The sequence below is a fragment of the Pygocentrus nattereri genome, chromosome 2 (assembly GCF_015220715.1).
Source record: "Pygocentrus nattereri isolate fPygNat1 chromosome 2, fPygNat1.pri, whole genome shotgun sequence".
NCBI classification, from domain to species: domain Eukaryota; kingdom Metazoa; phylum Chordata; class Actinopteri; order Characiformes; family Serrasalmidae; genus Pygocentrus; species Pygocentrus nattereri.
Genome location: NC_051212.1, coordinates 33,408,697 through 33,426,280, shown reverse-complemented (window position 1 = coordinate 33,426,280; position 17,584 = coordinate 33,408,697). Strand labels below are relative to the sequence as shown.

The 17,584-nt window shown below is 39.3% G+C and overlaps 1 protein-coding gene, 1 long non-coding RNA gene and 1 pseudogene across 2 annotated transcripts; all 3 read right to left on the bottom strand.

Annotated features, from left to right (window-relative positions):
* Positions 1-3,849: 3,849 nt before the first annotated feature.
* On the bottom strand, positions 3,850-7,761 carry LOC119264868 (annotated as a pseudogene).
* Positions 7,762-10,493: 2,732 nt separating this feature from the next.
* On the bottom strand, positions 10,494-11,808 carry LOC119264852. Its single transcript, XM_037543882.1, has 4 exons — positions 11,720-11,808; positions 11,126-11,284; positions 10,933-11,094; positions 10,494-10,831 (listed from the first exon to the last, which is right to left on the bottom strand). The coding sequence occupies exons 1-4, from the start codon at positions 11,757-11,759 to the stop codon at positions 10,494-10,496; spliced, it is 699 nt and encodes a 232-aa protein (XP_037399779.1). The 5' UTR covers positions 11,760-11,808.
* Positions 11,809-15,930: 4,122 nt separating this feature from the next.
* Positions 15,931-16,993, bottom strand: LOC108436122. Its single transcript, XR_001858496.1, has 3 exons — positions 16,912-16,993; positions 16,296-16,333; positions 15,931-16,159 (listed from the first exon to the last, which is right to left on the bottom strand). It is a non-coding gene; the product is annotated as an uncharacterized LOC108436122 (long non-coding RNA).
* Between the last annotated feature and the right edge of the window lie 591 nt (positions 16,994-17,584).

The following is a 17,584-nucleotide window of genomic DNA, read 5'->3' as shown; positions in this document are numbered from 1 at the left end:
TTCTAAACTCTGCAGTGAATCTGGTAATAGTGTGTTAGTGTGTGTTGTGCTGGTATGAGTGGATCAGACACAGCAGTGATGCTGGAGTTTTTAAACACTGTATCCACTCACTGTCCACTCCTGTGACACTCCTATCTTGGCAGCCCAAGTCAGAAATGATAGCTCATCTGCTGCTGCACAGTTTGTCTGTCATCCTCTAGTAAATGTCTAATTCTCTAAAAAGAGACGCTGTTGGCTGGATGTTTTTGGTCGGTGGACTATTCTCAGTCCAGCAGTGACACTGAGGTGTTTAAAAACTCCAGTAGCACTGCTGTGTCTGATCCACTCAGACCAGCACAACACACACTAACACACTACCACCACATCAGTGTTAGTGCAGTGCTGAGAATGATTCACCACCCAAATAGTACCTGCTCTGTGAGGGTCCATGGGGGTCCTGACCACTGAAGAACAGGGTAAAAGGGGGTAACAAAGTATCAGAGAAACAGATGGACTACAGTCTGTAACTGTAGAACTACAAAGTGCAGCTATACAGTAAGAGGAGCTGATAAAATGGACACTGAGTGTAGAAACAAGGAGGTGGTCATAATGTTCTGCCTGATTGGTGTATCTTGCTGAAATGTTTAAATTGGAGCAGATTTATTTCAACAGTTGACAACACTTTACACAAAATTCTCTGGTTTGTATTCAGTTATTTTTGTTGATTTTTGTTGGGAAGAACCTCGAATGACTGCATTTAGTCTTAATTTTTGTTGGATCACTGCCTTTGGGTGTGTAGGTTTGATTGTTGGTTACACATAAACTCACTTTCTGGTGATCTTTTTGTTTATTTGCAGCTTTTCAGTTGTGTGTTTCTTTCTGGCGCAGGATTAAATGCAGTGTCTTGTTCACACTGTCAGTTGGGCTTGTTTGGTGTGTCAGGTGGAGATTCACAAACAAACATTCTGACAGTCACGCTTTGAATGTAGCTAAAAAGTAGCGCACAACTTTTCAAAAAGGAGCTAAAAAGTAGCCACTGCTCTTTCTGGAAATGTAGCTAAATTGTAGCAAGCTACACGTTTTGGGAAAGTAGCTACAAAGTAGCTAACTACTCATTTTTCAGTAGCTATCCCAACCCTGCTCTCCCCCAAGAAACTGATTCATTTTAATTCATCAGACCACAGGGCACTTTTCCAATTTTACTCAGCCCATTTTAACTTAACTCAGGCCCAGAGATGGCAGCAGCGTTTCTGGATCCTGTTTTGAAGGATTTCTTCTGTGCTTTATGTGGATCTAGTGACCAACTGTGTTCACAGACAGTGGTTTTTGGAAGTGTTCCCGAGCCCATGCAGTGATGTACAGTACAAAATACAGTACAAGATCACAGCTTTGCAATATTGGTTTTCATCCTTTTCTCTTGAATACAACGATTTCTCTGTATTCTCTGAATCTTTTCGTGATAGTTTGTACACAGAGGATGAAATCTCCATGTCTTTTGCTATTTTACATTGAGAAATGTTATTCTTGAATTGTTGTACTGTTTTTGTGCGCAGCCTTTCACAGGGTGGTGAAACTCTCCTTTACTTCTGAAAGACTCAGTGGGATGCTCTTTTTATACACAGATCTGTGGCCAATTCATGTCATTTATTTTGACATTTTCCAGGAGGTGTATTGTACAGGCAGAAACTATATAGTTAATGTCATCATAGAGTCATCATAGAATTAATGAACATCATAGAGTCATAAACATGGCAGTTGTCCACACTCACCCTGCATACAGCAGAAACGACATTTCTACCACTACTGTAATGCTCATTTCTGTTAGCTTGTCAATGGTAATTCCTGTGTAATATTAGCGTTAAGCTAATGGCATGTTTTGGGCCTTGGTATTATTTTATTAGGCACAGATTGGGGCACCTGCTGCCTCAAGAGTCACCAATGTTATCTACAAAGGGTGAGTATAATTGCAGTTTTTCTTCACAGTGAAACAAAAACACCTGATTCCATTTGTTTAATCAGCTGGTCTCCATCTCCAAGCAGTTTAGTTATATGAGGTGCTGCTGTTTGGTTGGAATGAAAACCTGCAGCTACACCTGGAGGTGGGTAAGATTGGTTACTCCTGGACTTGAGGATGACTAAAACTGTGGAATTATGCTAAACTGAACCTCTTGCAGCTGTAATAGGGGGACCACCTGTGTTCAGAGGCAGGGGCTTACCATCCCCCAAGTCCTCTGGGAAAACACAGCAGCAGCAGACGTCTGGGCCAGTGTAAGTTCATCTGCCACTACAGTACCTCACGTTAGGGCACCAGCCATACTAACTTAGCTCCAGAGCTGAAATGCAGCTTGTGCATTTGATAATATGACGTATGGAATTGTATAGAATTGAGGTGTAACCACTGTCCCATAGATTGTTTTGGGGTGGGAGAGGCAGAGTGCACATAACGTTGCAGTGCATGCTGGGGACTGTAGTTCAGCTCAGGCTAATATTAATAGAATGTTAAAATAATTCTGCAGGCTTGAGAAGGTTGTGTATCGCACCTGATCTGGTCCGCAGGCCTTGTGTTTGACATATGGGATTTAAATGAAAATGAAACAAACGAAGCAAAGCTAATGCCACTTGCATTGGAGCTCTGGCATGTCTCACTGAGCTCCCTGTCACAGGACCTGGCCAGAAATGGGCATTTCCTGCATCCTTCACTGATGTAACCGCAGCCAGGGGAGGAGCAGACACACACAACGAAACATGACAAGAGCGCAGAGACATACACACAAACACCAGCATGATTCTACCACAGTGCCTTATCATACAAACAAACACCAAACAAAACCAAATGGTTTGCTCAGGCTTTCTTTAGGTAGCCCCTTTCTCTTTCTCTTAGTCTCTTGCTCTCTTTCTTCTGGCATGTGCCATGCAGGTCAGCATCCCCAATTCTCTACTTCTCTTTGCAGGAGAGAGAGAGCCAATTAAAGACAGCTGTGTGTGATCAGAAGAGGAGCGCACATCATGTGCTCAGTGCTCGGGTCCTCTTCTCCGCTGCCCAGCCCATGAACATCACATGACGTGTGCTCCTCCTCTCACTGTGCACAGCTTGTGTGCAAGTAAGGATCTTTCAGCTGATCTTCAGTCATGGCTGTGGGACAGGTTGTGTACATATAGACAATTTTTTATTCAGCTGGATGAATGAACAGACAGTGCTACTCAATTAAACCCTTTATTAAACACTTGTATAACCTGAGAATAGCCCAACCAGTCTGCACTGAGGTCCATGTAGTTACTGAATAATAAACCTTACTGTGTAATAAATCTGGGATTAATTGTAGGCTATTAGGCTATTCATGGAAAATGAAATTTGTGTAAAAAAGCTGCCTGGGAGAACAACATTTAGTGTAATGGATACGTTTATGATAAAGCCATGAGGCTCTATAGATTGTTTTCACACTTTTTAATGGCATATCCACATACTTGCTGTTAAGTGGAGCAAACAGGGCTTCATATTAACACTGTTCTCTCGTCGCACCGGCTCTTAGTGGGTAGATTAATTACTCCTGCACTTGAGGATGACTGAGGCAATTTTATAATATTCTACCTCTTGCTACTGTATTACTTAAAAAGTAAGTTTTTGATCAATGTGATTTATTGTACATTCATATTGGCCTTAACATTTTATTAATGCAATTTTATTGTCTTGTTTTTATCAATAATATCTACAATCAGTAAAAGAGAAAAGAAAAACTGAGATGTCTTAGTTACACTGACTATCGTACTTTAACCTGTGAATAAATATCTTGACTCTCCGTGACTCTGGGGGCTCTGGAAGGAGGTTTCTTAGCAAATTTCACAGTCGCATAATTCAGGGCATCTGTATCCTCAACCTGACACAGAACAAGAACAACAAACCAGCAGAGCTCAGAATAGAAGTAGCATAAAATTAACATCCTGTTAATTTTGTACAGTGTAACATCCTGAATATTCTGATTTTATATTAAATAAAGACGTGTTAATGTTACATTCGCACTTTACCTCATGTTTTGAGTTGTCTTGGTGACCACTGACAGAACCTTTAGAGAAACGTTTTAAAATAACTTTTAAATATTTATGAGATATTTGCATCTTTAATGCTGTACAAAAGTTATCAGCACCTGAAACATTATATTTAAAATCACATTGCGCAGTGAGCTTTTATTTTCTCAGATCAAAACATTAATATTAGAACAAATAAAAAAAACATTATCAATAGTATAAGCAACAAGTTTATGTTTAGAAGTGTTTTCTGTTTGTTTCCAAAACTCTCTTTATTGCAGCCCAATTCTTAAATCATTACTGTAAATCAGGCGCACTGGTGACGCCGTTAAACAAACCTGTATGATGTCGGTCGGCATTGCAGAGAAATCAGGAACCAAACTTTATTCTTCTAACCAGCTTTGAAGAAATTAACTACGATTTAGAAGTAAAAATCCTGTCTTTTTACTGTTTCAATATTTCTTTGAATCTATTTTTATTCAGAATTAGACATTTTGCCCAGATAAATGGTTTAAACAATTTGCTCAGGTGCCCAAGACTTTTGGACAGTACTATATTTAGTATAAAATAACATTTATACTAAAATAAAATAACTTATTAACATTTAACACTGACCTTCTTGTTGTTTCTTACATAAGATTCCACCCAGAACCGCGATCACAATAACAGATATCAGACGTATTAGACGTTATCAAGACAACAACAGTCCAGCTGGGCTCTCCTGAAAATTCTAGAAACAAATAAATTGAAGTTTGTTAGTTAAGAGATTAAAGAGTCTTTAAACTACATGTGTTAGTTTTCAGTGAAATTACAGAAATTTTATTTACCTCCTTCAGTAGATCCAGTAGATTCAGCTTCATCTCCACATTCAGCCACAGCACAGTAATGAGTTCCAGCATCAGAGAGGCTGAAGTTTCTCTTGGGGAGTTTGTAGATGCAGCTCTGTGGAGGAGAATCAGTCTCAGAGCTTTTCTTACACTCATCACTGGTGTGTGGATGAATGTAGATGATTCCTGGATGAGATTCTCCTGATCCGTGTCTGATCCAGTACACACTGTGATCTCCTGAACAGCTCAGAGTAACTGCTTGTACTGAACACTCGAGTTTAACAGCTTCTTTATTCTTGATAGCAGGTTCAGGTGGAGGATGATGGTCAGTCTTCTCATCTTTAAAATAGATTAATTAATGCTAATATAATAAAAAATAGTACAAAACAACAATAATTACAGCAAATGTGTTCAGACAATTACCTGCAAACAGTAAAAGGGTTCCAGATAGAAACTCTAAAGCAGCTGATTTTCCTTTTCCACAGAAATATATTCCTATATCTTCTTCTTTGACTTCTTTAATGCTGAGATGAAACTCAGAAAACAAGGTGGCCGGACTGGGAAGGAATCAAAACAAAGAAGGCACATGGACTAGACCAAAACAAAAAACACATGGAAGACTGGGAGGGGCCAATCGTGACAGACAGGAAACGTTTTCTGAGGCATAATAGGTTTTATTGTTTATGTAGTGAGTTGTTGCTTCCTCTTTCACTGTGAATGTGTTTTCCTGAGCCCATACTCAGTGTCCAGTCAGAGTGACATCATCTCTTCTCATTACAACAGAAATTATCCCACACACACACTAACAAACCACCACCACAGCAGTGACACTGTTCACATGCAGCCACAGCACAGTAGTGAATTCCAGCATCAGAGAGGCTGAGGTTTCTCTTGGGGAGTTTGTAGACGCAGCTCTGTGTAGGAGAATCAGTCTCAGAGCTTTTCTTACACTCATCACTGGTGTGTGGATGAATGCAGATGATTCCTGGATGAGATTCTCCTGATCCATGTCTGAACTGAAGTAACTGCTTGTACTGAACACTGGAGTTTAACAGGCTCCTCATTCTTGTTAGCAGATTCAGGTGGAGGATGATGGTCAGTCTTCTCAGCTTTAAAATAGATCAGTAAATGTAGAAGGTAAAGAGAAACAATGCTAACATCACTAAACGGTACAAAACTACAACAGTTATGACAAATGTGTACACACAGTTACCTGCAAACAGCAGAAATGGGTTCAATAATGAAAGGGTTAACTCTGCTCTAACTCTGCTCTAAGCAGACTTTGCAGCAAGCATAGCTACTGTCCTTGGCAGTTTGCACAAACAACTTGCTCCTCTTATCGGGACAACATTCTGTCCAGAACCATTTGTTCTCTTTCGTAGGTAAGATTATCGTACACAGAGCAGAAGCCCCCCTCCTTTGGGCAGTTCCGGTGGTCCGTGAGTGTCAGCTTAGCATTTCATGACTGTTAGACAACTTATTTGGGTCCACCCTGTTTGCTTGTACGCAACAGGGCAGGACGTGTTTGTATAAAAGAAGGAGTGCCCTTCTTTCTTTGTGCAGAAGACTTAATAAACTCTTTGATTGATTACGAGAGTCGTTCTGTCTTCCTGCACCGAGCGCTCCCGCTGCAACTGAGACTTTCCACAGGACAGGTGATCCACTCTCTGGTTCCTCTTCATGAACGGACCAAAAACGGCCGGTCCTTTCAAATATATACACTCTAAAGCAGGGGTGTCAAACTCATCTTCACAGAGGGCCACATCAGCATAATGGTTGCCCTCAAAGGGCCAGATGTAACTGTAAGACCGTATGAATGTAACTAAATGTAGCCAAATATAATGTAGAATAAATATAAGTGCTCCTTAATGTTAAATAACTCTGAATTTATTACTTATTCAACTTAGAAATATTTGCATAAATGTAAAAATATGTTTGCTTGTTGCTCTGTTAACATAAATCCTGTTAATTTGTCAGATTAAGAAACTCATATTACTCCATCAATCAATGATCAAACTATTCAAGTGATATAAAGAAAAATATCATCAAACACAAGTTATGACATTAACTAACTCAAAACTTTGTCACAGTTGAAAAGGGCAGAATAACAATACAGCCAACAGCTGTGAGCTGCTAAGAACGTGTGTAACAGATGTGGCATTTTACAAAAAACAAATGGCTGCACATCCTTACAGAGGTCATTCATACACTTAATGACAGACGGTTTGATTACAGTAAACATTTGTCTGCAAAAGCACAAACCTGTGTAAACACTAAATACACAGCTACGCATATAAAGTAGTAAATGTAATAAACAGGGTTTATTTATTTACCTGCTCACAGACCTTCAGCATACACTGCTTCAAAAATGCACCCTCTGAAAAAGACTTAGACGATTTCTTCAGCTACACTAAAGCTAGCTTTCACAGCCGCGTCGATTTGGGCCGTAGCTCTTGTGAACATATTCTGCTGCGATCGCAGTTTGCCTTTTAATTCTTGTACAATTTGTTGCTTTTCTTGAAGGCTAACTTTGGCATACTCAGCTCCGTGTTTGGGATCAAAGTGCCGACATAAATTGTATCCTTGACAACTGCCACTGCCTCACAACACAAAAGACATACCGGTTATTCTCCTTGAAGCACAAACATGTATTCGCCTTCCCATCTCTCTTGAAACCATGTCTTGTCTTCCATCGGCATCAATTTTTCTTTTCATGGATATTTTGGGATCAATATTTGTAGCTATTTCTTAATTCCACTTGTTGAAAAAAATCACATCGAAGAGTGAACACTGTAATCTAGTGGCTTAATGCCGTCGCTTCACAGGTAACATGGAGTTCATGGTCAATGCACACTTTAGACTTAATTATTAATTATTTCGATACTAACTCTAAAACGTGCACTGACCTTAAACTACATTTCCCACAATTCATGCCGATTATGTTACCCGTGAAGCGACGGCATTAAGTCACTAGATTGCAGTCAATCAGATCTTTTAATCTCTTGCGGGCCACATCAAAGACACGGCGGGCCACAAGTTTGGCACATGTGCTCTAAAGCATCTGATTTTCCTTTTCCACAGAAATATCTTCTTCTTTGACTCCATTAATGCTCCGACCAAACTTCTAAACTCTGTTTATACCAAACGACTTGCCTTACCCTGTATCGTATAAGCAGCTGGTCTGTAACACATTGTGATATAATCATGTTAACCACTAAACAAATACCTTACCAGTTACAACAAGTCTAAGAGTGAAAAGTCATCTGATCATTGCTGCTGTTTAGACAGAAAGACAGTGAGATCTAATGTTCTGATCTCGTCTCTGTTCAGCAGTAAAAGAGGCCCCATGTGTGGCCTGAATGCATGTTTTACAGCTGTGGGCCATTTTGTTTGGTCTGATAGTTCTGAGGAAGTACTGTCATGTGGTGAGTGCTATTTCAGACCAGAAACAGTTTAACGGCTGATGGTAGCAGCTTTGCTAATTAAGGTGTGGAACTGGTGTTAAAGAGAGCCTCGGTCTCTAATCTTTCACTTCGCGCACTGATATTAAATGGAACCAGGATCTTTAGTGCTGGAGCCTCTCCCAACACTCATTGGGTGGAAGGCAGGAAAACTCCTGGACAGCTCAACTGCAGCAGCACTGCTGTGTCTGATCCACTCGTACCAGCACAACACACACTAACACACTACCACCACGTCAGTGCAGTGCTGAGAATGATTCACCACCCAAATAGTACCTGCTCTGTGAGGGTCCATGGGGGTCCTGACCACTGAAGAACAGAGTAATAGGGGGTAACAAAGTATCAGAGAAACAGATGGACTACAGTCTGTAACTGTAGAACTACAAAGTGCAGCTATAAAGTAAGAGGAGCTGATAAAATGGACACTGAGTGTAGAAACAAGGAGGTGGTCATAATGTTCTGCCTGATCAGTGTCGGTAATGTAAGCTACTAGCAAACTCCTAGTAACTAGCATACCTAACTAAACAGCCTAATGTTACAGAGAGATTCACTTCATTGTCCGGCCTGTGTCATTATAGGGCCAAGGGATAGGTGACCAAAGGGCATGTAAAAATGAATCTGGGCATTTTTCACCCCAAACAAAGATTCATACCTTCCATGTAGACGTCAGAGTGCAATTTAAAATACTGAATAAATGCATTCGCTGGCATCTTCAAAATGCACTCAAAGTCTTTATTTTCATCTTAAATGTGCAGAAATGTTGGAACATTGTTGGAATTCCCTTTTAACATTATATATGAATGTGTACTCACTATCTGGCAAGCAGCAAGTCACTCTTGCCCTTTTTATTTATGTGTTATAACTACTTATTAATGTGTTTTAATGAGTTTATGACCCAGTTTGTAGCCATTACCAAACTACCTTTAAACCATTCATAAAGATAGTCTTATTGTAAAGTGGTAGGCAAACTGGTGAAAGATGACTTCGCACGCTTGTGCTGAACAGTGATGAACAAGAGACTCACTGAGACTGCATGGAGGTATTTGAACCTTCATTAGCAGTCAGTTTTATAGGCCCCTGTGAATTGTATGTGATGTACGGGTCTGTAGTTCTAACAGTTCAGAGATGCAGAGCAGGGAGAGTACTGGCCCATTTAATGAGGGAGGAAGTCTTTGTATAAAATCATTTCAAAGAACGAGTGATAATCTCCACTGGAACAAGACATTCATAGTTTAGTCAGAATAATATTAGGTTTTTCTTATTGTATTCATTTCTCAGGAATATGTGGACCTAACAATAGGTTTTTCAGCACAGAATAAAAAGTAGTATCATTATCTAAGGAGTTCCTAACAAAATAACCTCAAACAGGTCAACAGAAGCTATTTAGAACTTTTATTCTGAAGGTAAAACAAAATAAAAACAATTGCAGAAGTTTCATTAAATGACAGCTACATTTAAATCTGTTTAGTTGAATTGAGTTAAATCCGCACAGATTTAACATCTACCCAGAAACGTCTCACTGTACTACATGTTAGATAGATGACCTACAGACAAAGTGTCTAAGCTACTCATCAAAGCAGTGACAGCCCAGTTCCTGTACTGTGTAAAACATTTTCAAACATGAACCAAAATAATGAGAAATAAAACAAAATACAAGAAGAAAACATCTTCACTGTACAGTTAAAGTTTTGGTATTGACCACAGACACGGATGTTGAGTTTCTTTTTCTTCTTTTGTATCGTTGCTTCAGTCATTGGCTGTTAGAAACAGGAGCGGACAAATGAAGCTACATCACTGAAGCTCAGAACACTCATAAAAAAGCAAACAAACTTTGTCCAGTCATTCATACTGGAAATAACAATTGTACAATAAAACATTATTAGGAGGTACAATAAATATATGTGTCTGTTAAAATCAATATTTAGTGTCTCCACTTAAAACGTCTTTACTTTTGGCTGAATTTAATAAAAATATGAAGCACTGTTTGTGTAACAAACAGACAAGCAAGGACTACAACTTTGACAATGAAGCACCACACAGTGAAGACGTCACCTGCATGGAAAAGAAAGCCATGAAACAAATAAATAAATAGCTGCGTAGCCAGATAGATAATAGATAAACACATAGTGTTATGCTATGATTCTAAAATTAAATGATATCAATGAATATAAAGTTACATTTCACTTGTTCAAAAGCAGAAGTTTTATTTACCTCCTTCAGTAGATTCAGCTTCATGCTCACATTCAGCCACAGCACAGTAATGAGTTCCAGCATCAGAGAGGCTGAGGTTTCTCTTGGGGAGTTTGTAGACGCAGCTCTGTGTAGGAGAATCAGTCTCAGAGCTTTTCTTACACTCATCACTGGTGTGTGGATGAATGTAGATGATTCCTGGATGAGATTCTCCTGATCCGTGTCTGATCCAGGACACACTGTGATCTCCTGAACAGCTCAGAGTAACTGCTTGTACTGAACACTGGAGTTTAACAGCTTCTTTATTCTTGATAGCAGGTTCAGGTGGAGGATGATGGTCAGTCTTCTCATCTTTAAAATAGATCAGTAAATGTAGAAGATAAAGAGAAATAATGCTAACATCAATAAACAGTACAAAACAGCAATTACAGCAAATGTGTTCAGACAGTTACCTGCAAACAGTAAAAGGGTTCCAGATAGAAACTCTAAAGCACCTGATTTTAAATTTGCACAGAAATATATTCCTATATCTTCTTCTTTGACTCCATTAATGCTGAGATCAAATGTCTTATTATCCACAGTGAAGCGGCTGTTTTTGAATCTGTACATTGCTTCTTTTAGACTCTTGAGGAGAGTTTACTTCACTCACAAATGGTCTCACGATGTACTGAGGCAGCTTTCCTAAACTCTGTTGGTACCAAAATAATAAATCATCTTTGGCTGCTTTTTGATGACATTTTATTGTCGTGTTGTCTCCCCGCCTCACTGTTTGTACTTGAAGATCAGTGATGTCAGACGATTTCACTGGAGAGAGAGAAAAACGTTTAATAAACTTGTTATTTATATTATCAAGCAAAGGTTTGTTGCACCTGATCAAAATACATATTTTCAATGCACACATTTTAATTCATGATCACAGTTTACTTGGTAAATTTTAACATAATGAAAACATATGCAGCTCATGCAAACATTATTCCACAGTTTTTATTTCATGTTTTATTTTGTTTACTAATATATTAAATTCAGCAAATAAGTAGAATTTATGTACTAAAATTAGCAGAAAAATTCTATATGGAAGTTTTTCTCTTGTAGAGAACCTGCTGCTTATTTTCATTTAGGAAATCAACAAAACATGTAGTTTGACTGGAGGTGTTCAGACCTTTACATACGACTGTACATGTAGCAGCTTGATAACATGTTAGTGATATAAACATATTAACCATTCAAAACATCACTTACCAGTTCCAAAGAGACAGAGAGTGAAAAGTAATCCGATCATTGCTGCTGTTTAGACAGAGAGACGGTGAGATCTAATGTTCTGATCTCTTATCTGTTCAGTAGTAAAAGAGGCCCCATGTGTGACCTGAGTGGACGTTTTAGAGCTGTGAGCTGTTTTGATTGGTCTGATAGTTTTGAGGAAATATCACGTGGCGACTGCTTTTTCAGACCAGAAACAGTTTACCAGCTGATGGAAACAGCTTTGCTATTTAAAGAATGAAATTGAGGTTAAAGAGAATGAAGCAGAAAAGCCTTTTCTCATTTGAGTCTGTGATGATTCTGTATCTGATTACAGTCTTATATTGATTTATACATTAAACATTACAGTTCAGATCTGAGGACAAGATGCACAAACAAGTCCCGGCACAGCATCAGGGCCAGATAGTCATGTTTCAAAATGGGTAGAATTCCCCCTTAAATGTTCCATATAAGGGGATTTATACACTTTGAGGGGGGGTATTACTTTTAAGCTTGACTACAGGTCTTACCTTCTCCTGTTCTTTTTGAAAGCTTTTTGAATGGACACTCCATTTCTTTCATGAATTTAACTAGATGAATTGGCCAATTTGTTTTCTGCTATGTAATATTAACATTACGCTAATAGCGTGTGGCATGTTTTGAGCTTTTTTATGATTGTATCACGTACTCACCAAACTTATAAACAGAGACTCAGTGTAGCTGCAGTGTCTCATTACAGTGGAATAGATTTATTTTTGCTTTTTTCTGCTTTTTGCTACTGTTTTTCTTACATAAACTTATTGTGATCAGTAGGACTGTTTTTATAGTACATACTGACCTCTTTCTGTCTGTGTGGTGAATATTTTCCCATTTAAGAACAGTCTTTTTATGAATGCAGTTTTATTGTCATTCATTATTTCAAAAATATGTACAATTAGTAAAAGATCAAATAAAAACAAAACATCTATCTCTCTCTCTCTCTCTCTCTCTCTCTCTCTCTCTCTCTCTCTCTCTTTCTCTCTCTCTCTCTCTATAGATAGATATATATACACTGCTCAAAAAAATAAAGGGAACACTTAAACAACACAATATAACTCCAAGTAAATCAAACTTCTGTGAAATCAAACTGTCCACTTAGGAAGCAACACTGACTGACAATCAATTTCACAGCTGTTGTGCAAATGGAATAGACAACAGGTGGACGTTATTGGCAATTAGCAAGACACACTCAATAAAGGAGTGGTTCTGCAGGTGGGCACCACAGACCACTTCTCAGTACCTTTCTGTTTTCTGCCTGATGTTTTGGTCACTTTTGAATGTTGGTGGTGCTTTCACACTCGTGGTAGCATGAGACGGACTCTACAACCCACACAAGTGGCTCAGGTAGTGCAGCTCATCCAGGATGGCACATCAATGTGAGCTGTGGCAAGAAGGTTTGCTGTGTCTGTCAGCGTAGTGTCCAGAGGCTGGAGGCACTACCAGGAGACAGGCCAGTACACCAGGAGATGTGGAGGAGGCCGTAGGAGGGCAACAACCCAGCAGCAGGACCGCTACCTCTGCCTTTGTGCAAGGAGGAACAGTTGGAGCACTGCCAGAGCCCTGCAAAATGACCTCCAGCAGGCCACAAATGTGCATGTGTCTGCACAAACGGTTAAAAACAGACTCCATGAGAATGGTATGAGGGCCCGACGTCCACAGATTGGGGTTGTGCTCACAGCCCAACACCGTGCAGGACGCTTGGCATTTGCCAGAGAATACCAGGATTGGCAAATTTGCCACTGGCGCCCTGTGCTCTTCACAGATGAAAGCAGATTCACACTGAGCACATGTGACAGATGTGACAGAGTCTGGAGACGCCGTGGAGAGCGATCTGCTGCCTGCAACATCCTTCAGCATGACCGGTTTGGCAGTGGGTCAGTAATAGTGTGGGGTGGCATTTCTTTGGAGGGCCGCACAGCCCTCCATGTGCTCGCCAGTGGTAGCCTGACTGCCATTAGGTACCGACATGAGATCCTCAGACCCCTTGTGAGACCATATGCTGGTGAGGTTGGCCCTTGGTTCCTCCTAATGCAGGACAATGCTAGACCTCATGTGGCTGGAGTGTGTCAGCAGTTCCTGCAAGATGAAGGCATTGAAGCTATGGACTGGCCCGCCCGTTCCCCAGACCTGAATCCGATTGAGCACATCAGGGACATCATGTCTCGCTCCATCCACCAACGCCATGTTGCACCACAGACTGTCCAGGAGTTGGCGGATGCTTTAGTCCAGGTCTGGGAGGAGATCCCTCAGGAGACCATCCGCCACCTCATCAGGAGCATGCTCAGGCATTGTAGGGAGGCCATACAGGCACGTGGAGGCCACACACAACACTGAGCCTCATTTTGACTTGTTTTAAGGACATTACATCAAAGTTGGATCAGCCTGTCGTGTTTTTCCACTTTCATTTTGTGTGTGACTCCAAATCCAGGCCTCCATTGGTTAATAAATTTGATTTCCATTGATGATTTTTGTGTGATTTTGTTGTCAGCACACTCAACTTTGTACAGAATAAAGTATTCAATGAGAATATTTCATTCATTCAGATCTAGGATGCGTTATTTGAGTGTTCCCTTTTTTTGAGCAGTGTGTATGTGTGTGTGTGTGTGTGTGTATATATATTAGTTTATCCATCATGTCTAGTTTATTTGTTGTGTGATTTGCTACACTGGCTTCTGCTCAAAAGATTCAGTTCAGCCTTTGCAGGTCTACGGAGCCTTTGAAGGACATGGGCTACGAAGGCGTGCCCTGAATTGGGCCAGAATGTGAGCCCACGTCATGTGCTCAGGGCTAGGCTCGTCCTCTCCACCACCTTAACCGTGCACATGACCTGTACTTCAACCAATATATTTCAGGTGAACTTTAGTCATGGCTGTTGGACAGGTTGTGTACATGCAGGTAATTTTCATTCAGCTGAATTAATCAACAAACTATGGTAATCAGTTCACCCCTTAAATAACCAGAGACCAACATCAGGCCCGAGGTTTTATTAAACACTTCTATAAAGAATACCTCAACCAGTTTGCACTGAGCTCCCTATAGTTACTAAATAATAAGCATTACTATGTAATCAGACTTGGGTTTTAAGGGATTATTTGTTCTGGTATGCTGTCCAAGGAAAAGGAAATTTTATGAAGTACTTTCTGTAGGAAGCTTCCTGGCAGACGGTGCAGCAGCAATGGTGGGACATAAAAGTGGAGTTACTGCATGAATAAAAGCTATAAACCCAAACATTATGGTGACGTGGTCTGTTTTTAGTACAGTGATGGTGACCGTGAGCTTCTGAAATCAAGAGCACTACAGATGAGGACAAACCTGACAACAGGGCTGTTTTCCAACTTGGCCTGTGTGGCCAAACTAGCTTACCTGGCTGATATATTCAACTCCCTGAGAGACTGTGCGTCTATCCTGAAGGTCAGCATCAGAATGAATGGCATCATTAAGCTAACTGAGCTTTTCTTAAGTAAAGAACTAAAAGACGGCATTACAGTCATGTTCACGCATGTGAACCAAGTGGCATTTATCATGAAAGTTCTACCACTACGGTAGAAAGTGGTCATTCCTATGTAATATTAGCATTACGCTAATAGCGTGTGGCGTGTTTTGAGCTTTGTTATGATTGTATCACGTACTCACCAAACTTATCCACAAAGACTCAGTGTAGCTGCAGTGTCTCATTACAGTGGAATAGATTTATTTTTGCATTTTTTCTGCTTTTTGCTACTGTTTTTCTTACATAAACTTATTGTGATCAGTAGGACTGTTTTTATAGTACATACTGACCTCTTTCTGTCTGTGTGGTGAACATTTTCCCATTTAAGAACAGTCTTTTTATGAATGCAGTTTTATTGTCATTTATTATTTCATCAAAAATACAATTAGTAAAAAAGAAAATAAAGACCATCTCTCTCTCTCTCTCTCTCTCTCTCAATCTCTCTCTCTCTCTCTCAATCTGTCTCTCTCTCTCAATCTGTCTCTCTCTCTCTCTCTCTCTCTCTCTCTCTCTCTCAATCTCTCTCTCTCTCTCTCTCTCTCTCAATCTGTCTCTCTCTCTCAATCTCTCTCTCTCTCTCTCTCTCTCTCTCTCTCTCTCTCTATATATATATATATATATACACACACACACACATGATAATTGACTTAGTTTCTCCATCATGTCTAGTTCATTTGTTGTGTGATTTGCTGCACTGGCTTCTGTTCAGAAGATCCAGTGAAATGAGAAACACAAAGTACCACAAAGTAAAATAAGATTAAATGCAATAAAACAGAAAATGTCTTCACTTATACTGACTATCGTACTTTAACCTGTGAATAAATATCTTGACTCTCCTCGACTCTGGGGGCTCTGGAAGGGGGTTTCTGTGCAAATTCCACAGTCGCATAGTTCAAAACGTCTGTTTCCTCAACCTGACACAGAACAAGAACAACAAACCAGCAGAGCTCAGAATAGAAGTAGCATAAAATTAATAAGAGTGTAACATCCTGAATATTCAGATTTTATAGTATTAAATAAAGACGTGTTAATGTTACATTCACACTTTACCTCATGGTTTGAGTTGTCTTGGTGACCATTGACAGAACCTTTAGAGAAAAATCACAACATTTTATATTGACTTTTAAATTTGCATCTTTAACGCTGTACAAAATTTATCAGCACCTGAAGAAATTATATTTAAAATCATGTTTGCGCAGTGAGCTTTTATTTTCTCAGATCAAAACATTAATATTAGAATAAATACAAACAATATCAACAGTATAAGTAGTGAGTTTATGTTTAGAAGTGTTTTTGTTTAATTATTTCCAAAACTCTCTTTATTACAGCCCAATTCTTAAATCATTACTGTAAATCAGGCGCACTGGTGACGCCGTTAAACAAACCTGTATGATGTCGGTCGGCATTGCAGAGAAATCAGGAACCAAACTTTGTTCTTCTAACTAGCTTTGAAGAAATCATCTACTATTTAGAACTAAAAAATCCTGTCTTTTTACTGTTTTAATATTTCTTTGAATTAATTCTTATTCAGAATTAGACATTTTGTTTAATTGTAAAATTGTTTAAACTATTTGCCCAGGTGCCTGACACTTTTGCACAGTACTGTATTTGGTATAAAATAACATTCATATTAAAATAAAAACACTTGTTAACATTTTACACTGACCTTCTTGATGTTTTTTACATAAGATTCCACTCAGAACCGCGATCAAAATAACAGATATCACATTAGACGTTACCAAGACAACAATCCAGGCCTTCTTATCTGAAAAGTCTAGAAACAAATGAATGGAAAACAAGCGATTAGAGATCATGTCTTGGTAGATATGAGATTGAAGACTCTTTAAACTGCATATGACAGTTTTCTGAGAACTTAACTTGTAGAAACTTTATTTACCTTTTCCAGCAGATTTAGCTTCATGATCATGATGAGATTCTCCTGATCCGTGTCTGATCCAGTACACACTGTGTTCTCCTGAACAGCTCAGAGTAACTGCTTCTACTGAACACTGGAGTTTAACAGCTTCTTCATTCTTGATAGCAGGTTCAGGTGGAGGATGATAGTCAGTCTTCTCAGCTTTAAAATAGATCAGTAAATGTAGAAGGTGAAGAGAAATGATCCGTGTATCTTCTGTTCATTTGAGTTTCATTTAAAAAACAGTATTGAAAAACAGCAAATGGGTCGATTCTCATTTCTGGTTCAGTTACTGTCAGTCATTTTCACAAATTAATCATAAAATCAAATAACAAACAAACAGCAATGGAGTAAAGGCTCGTATTCTCATGATCCAAATGTAGAATTTCCCATTATAAGTGGAATTAAAGGTTCTAAGCAGGTA

Excerpts from the sequence above, each read along its gene's own strand:
- LOC119264852 (XM_037543882.1), bottom strand. The coding sequence starts at position 11,759 with ATGATCGGATTACTTTTCACTCTCTGTCTCTTTGGAACTG. Across the intron at positions 11,095-11,125 it reads CATCGTGAGACCATTTGTGA|AAGCAATGTACAGATTCAAA; the intron begins GTGAAGTAAACT and ends AGAGTCTAAAAG. Across the intron at positions 10,832-10,932 it reads AACCCTTTTACTGTTTGCAG|ATGAGAAGACTGACCATCAT; the intron begins GTAACTGTCTGA and ends TCTATTTTAAAG.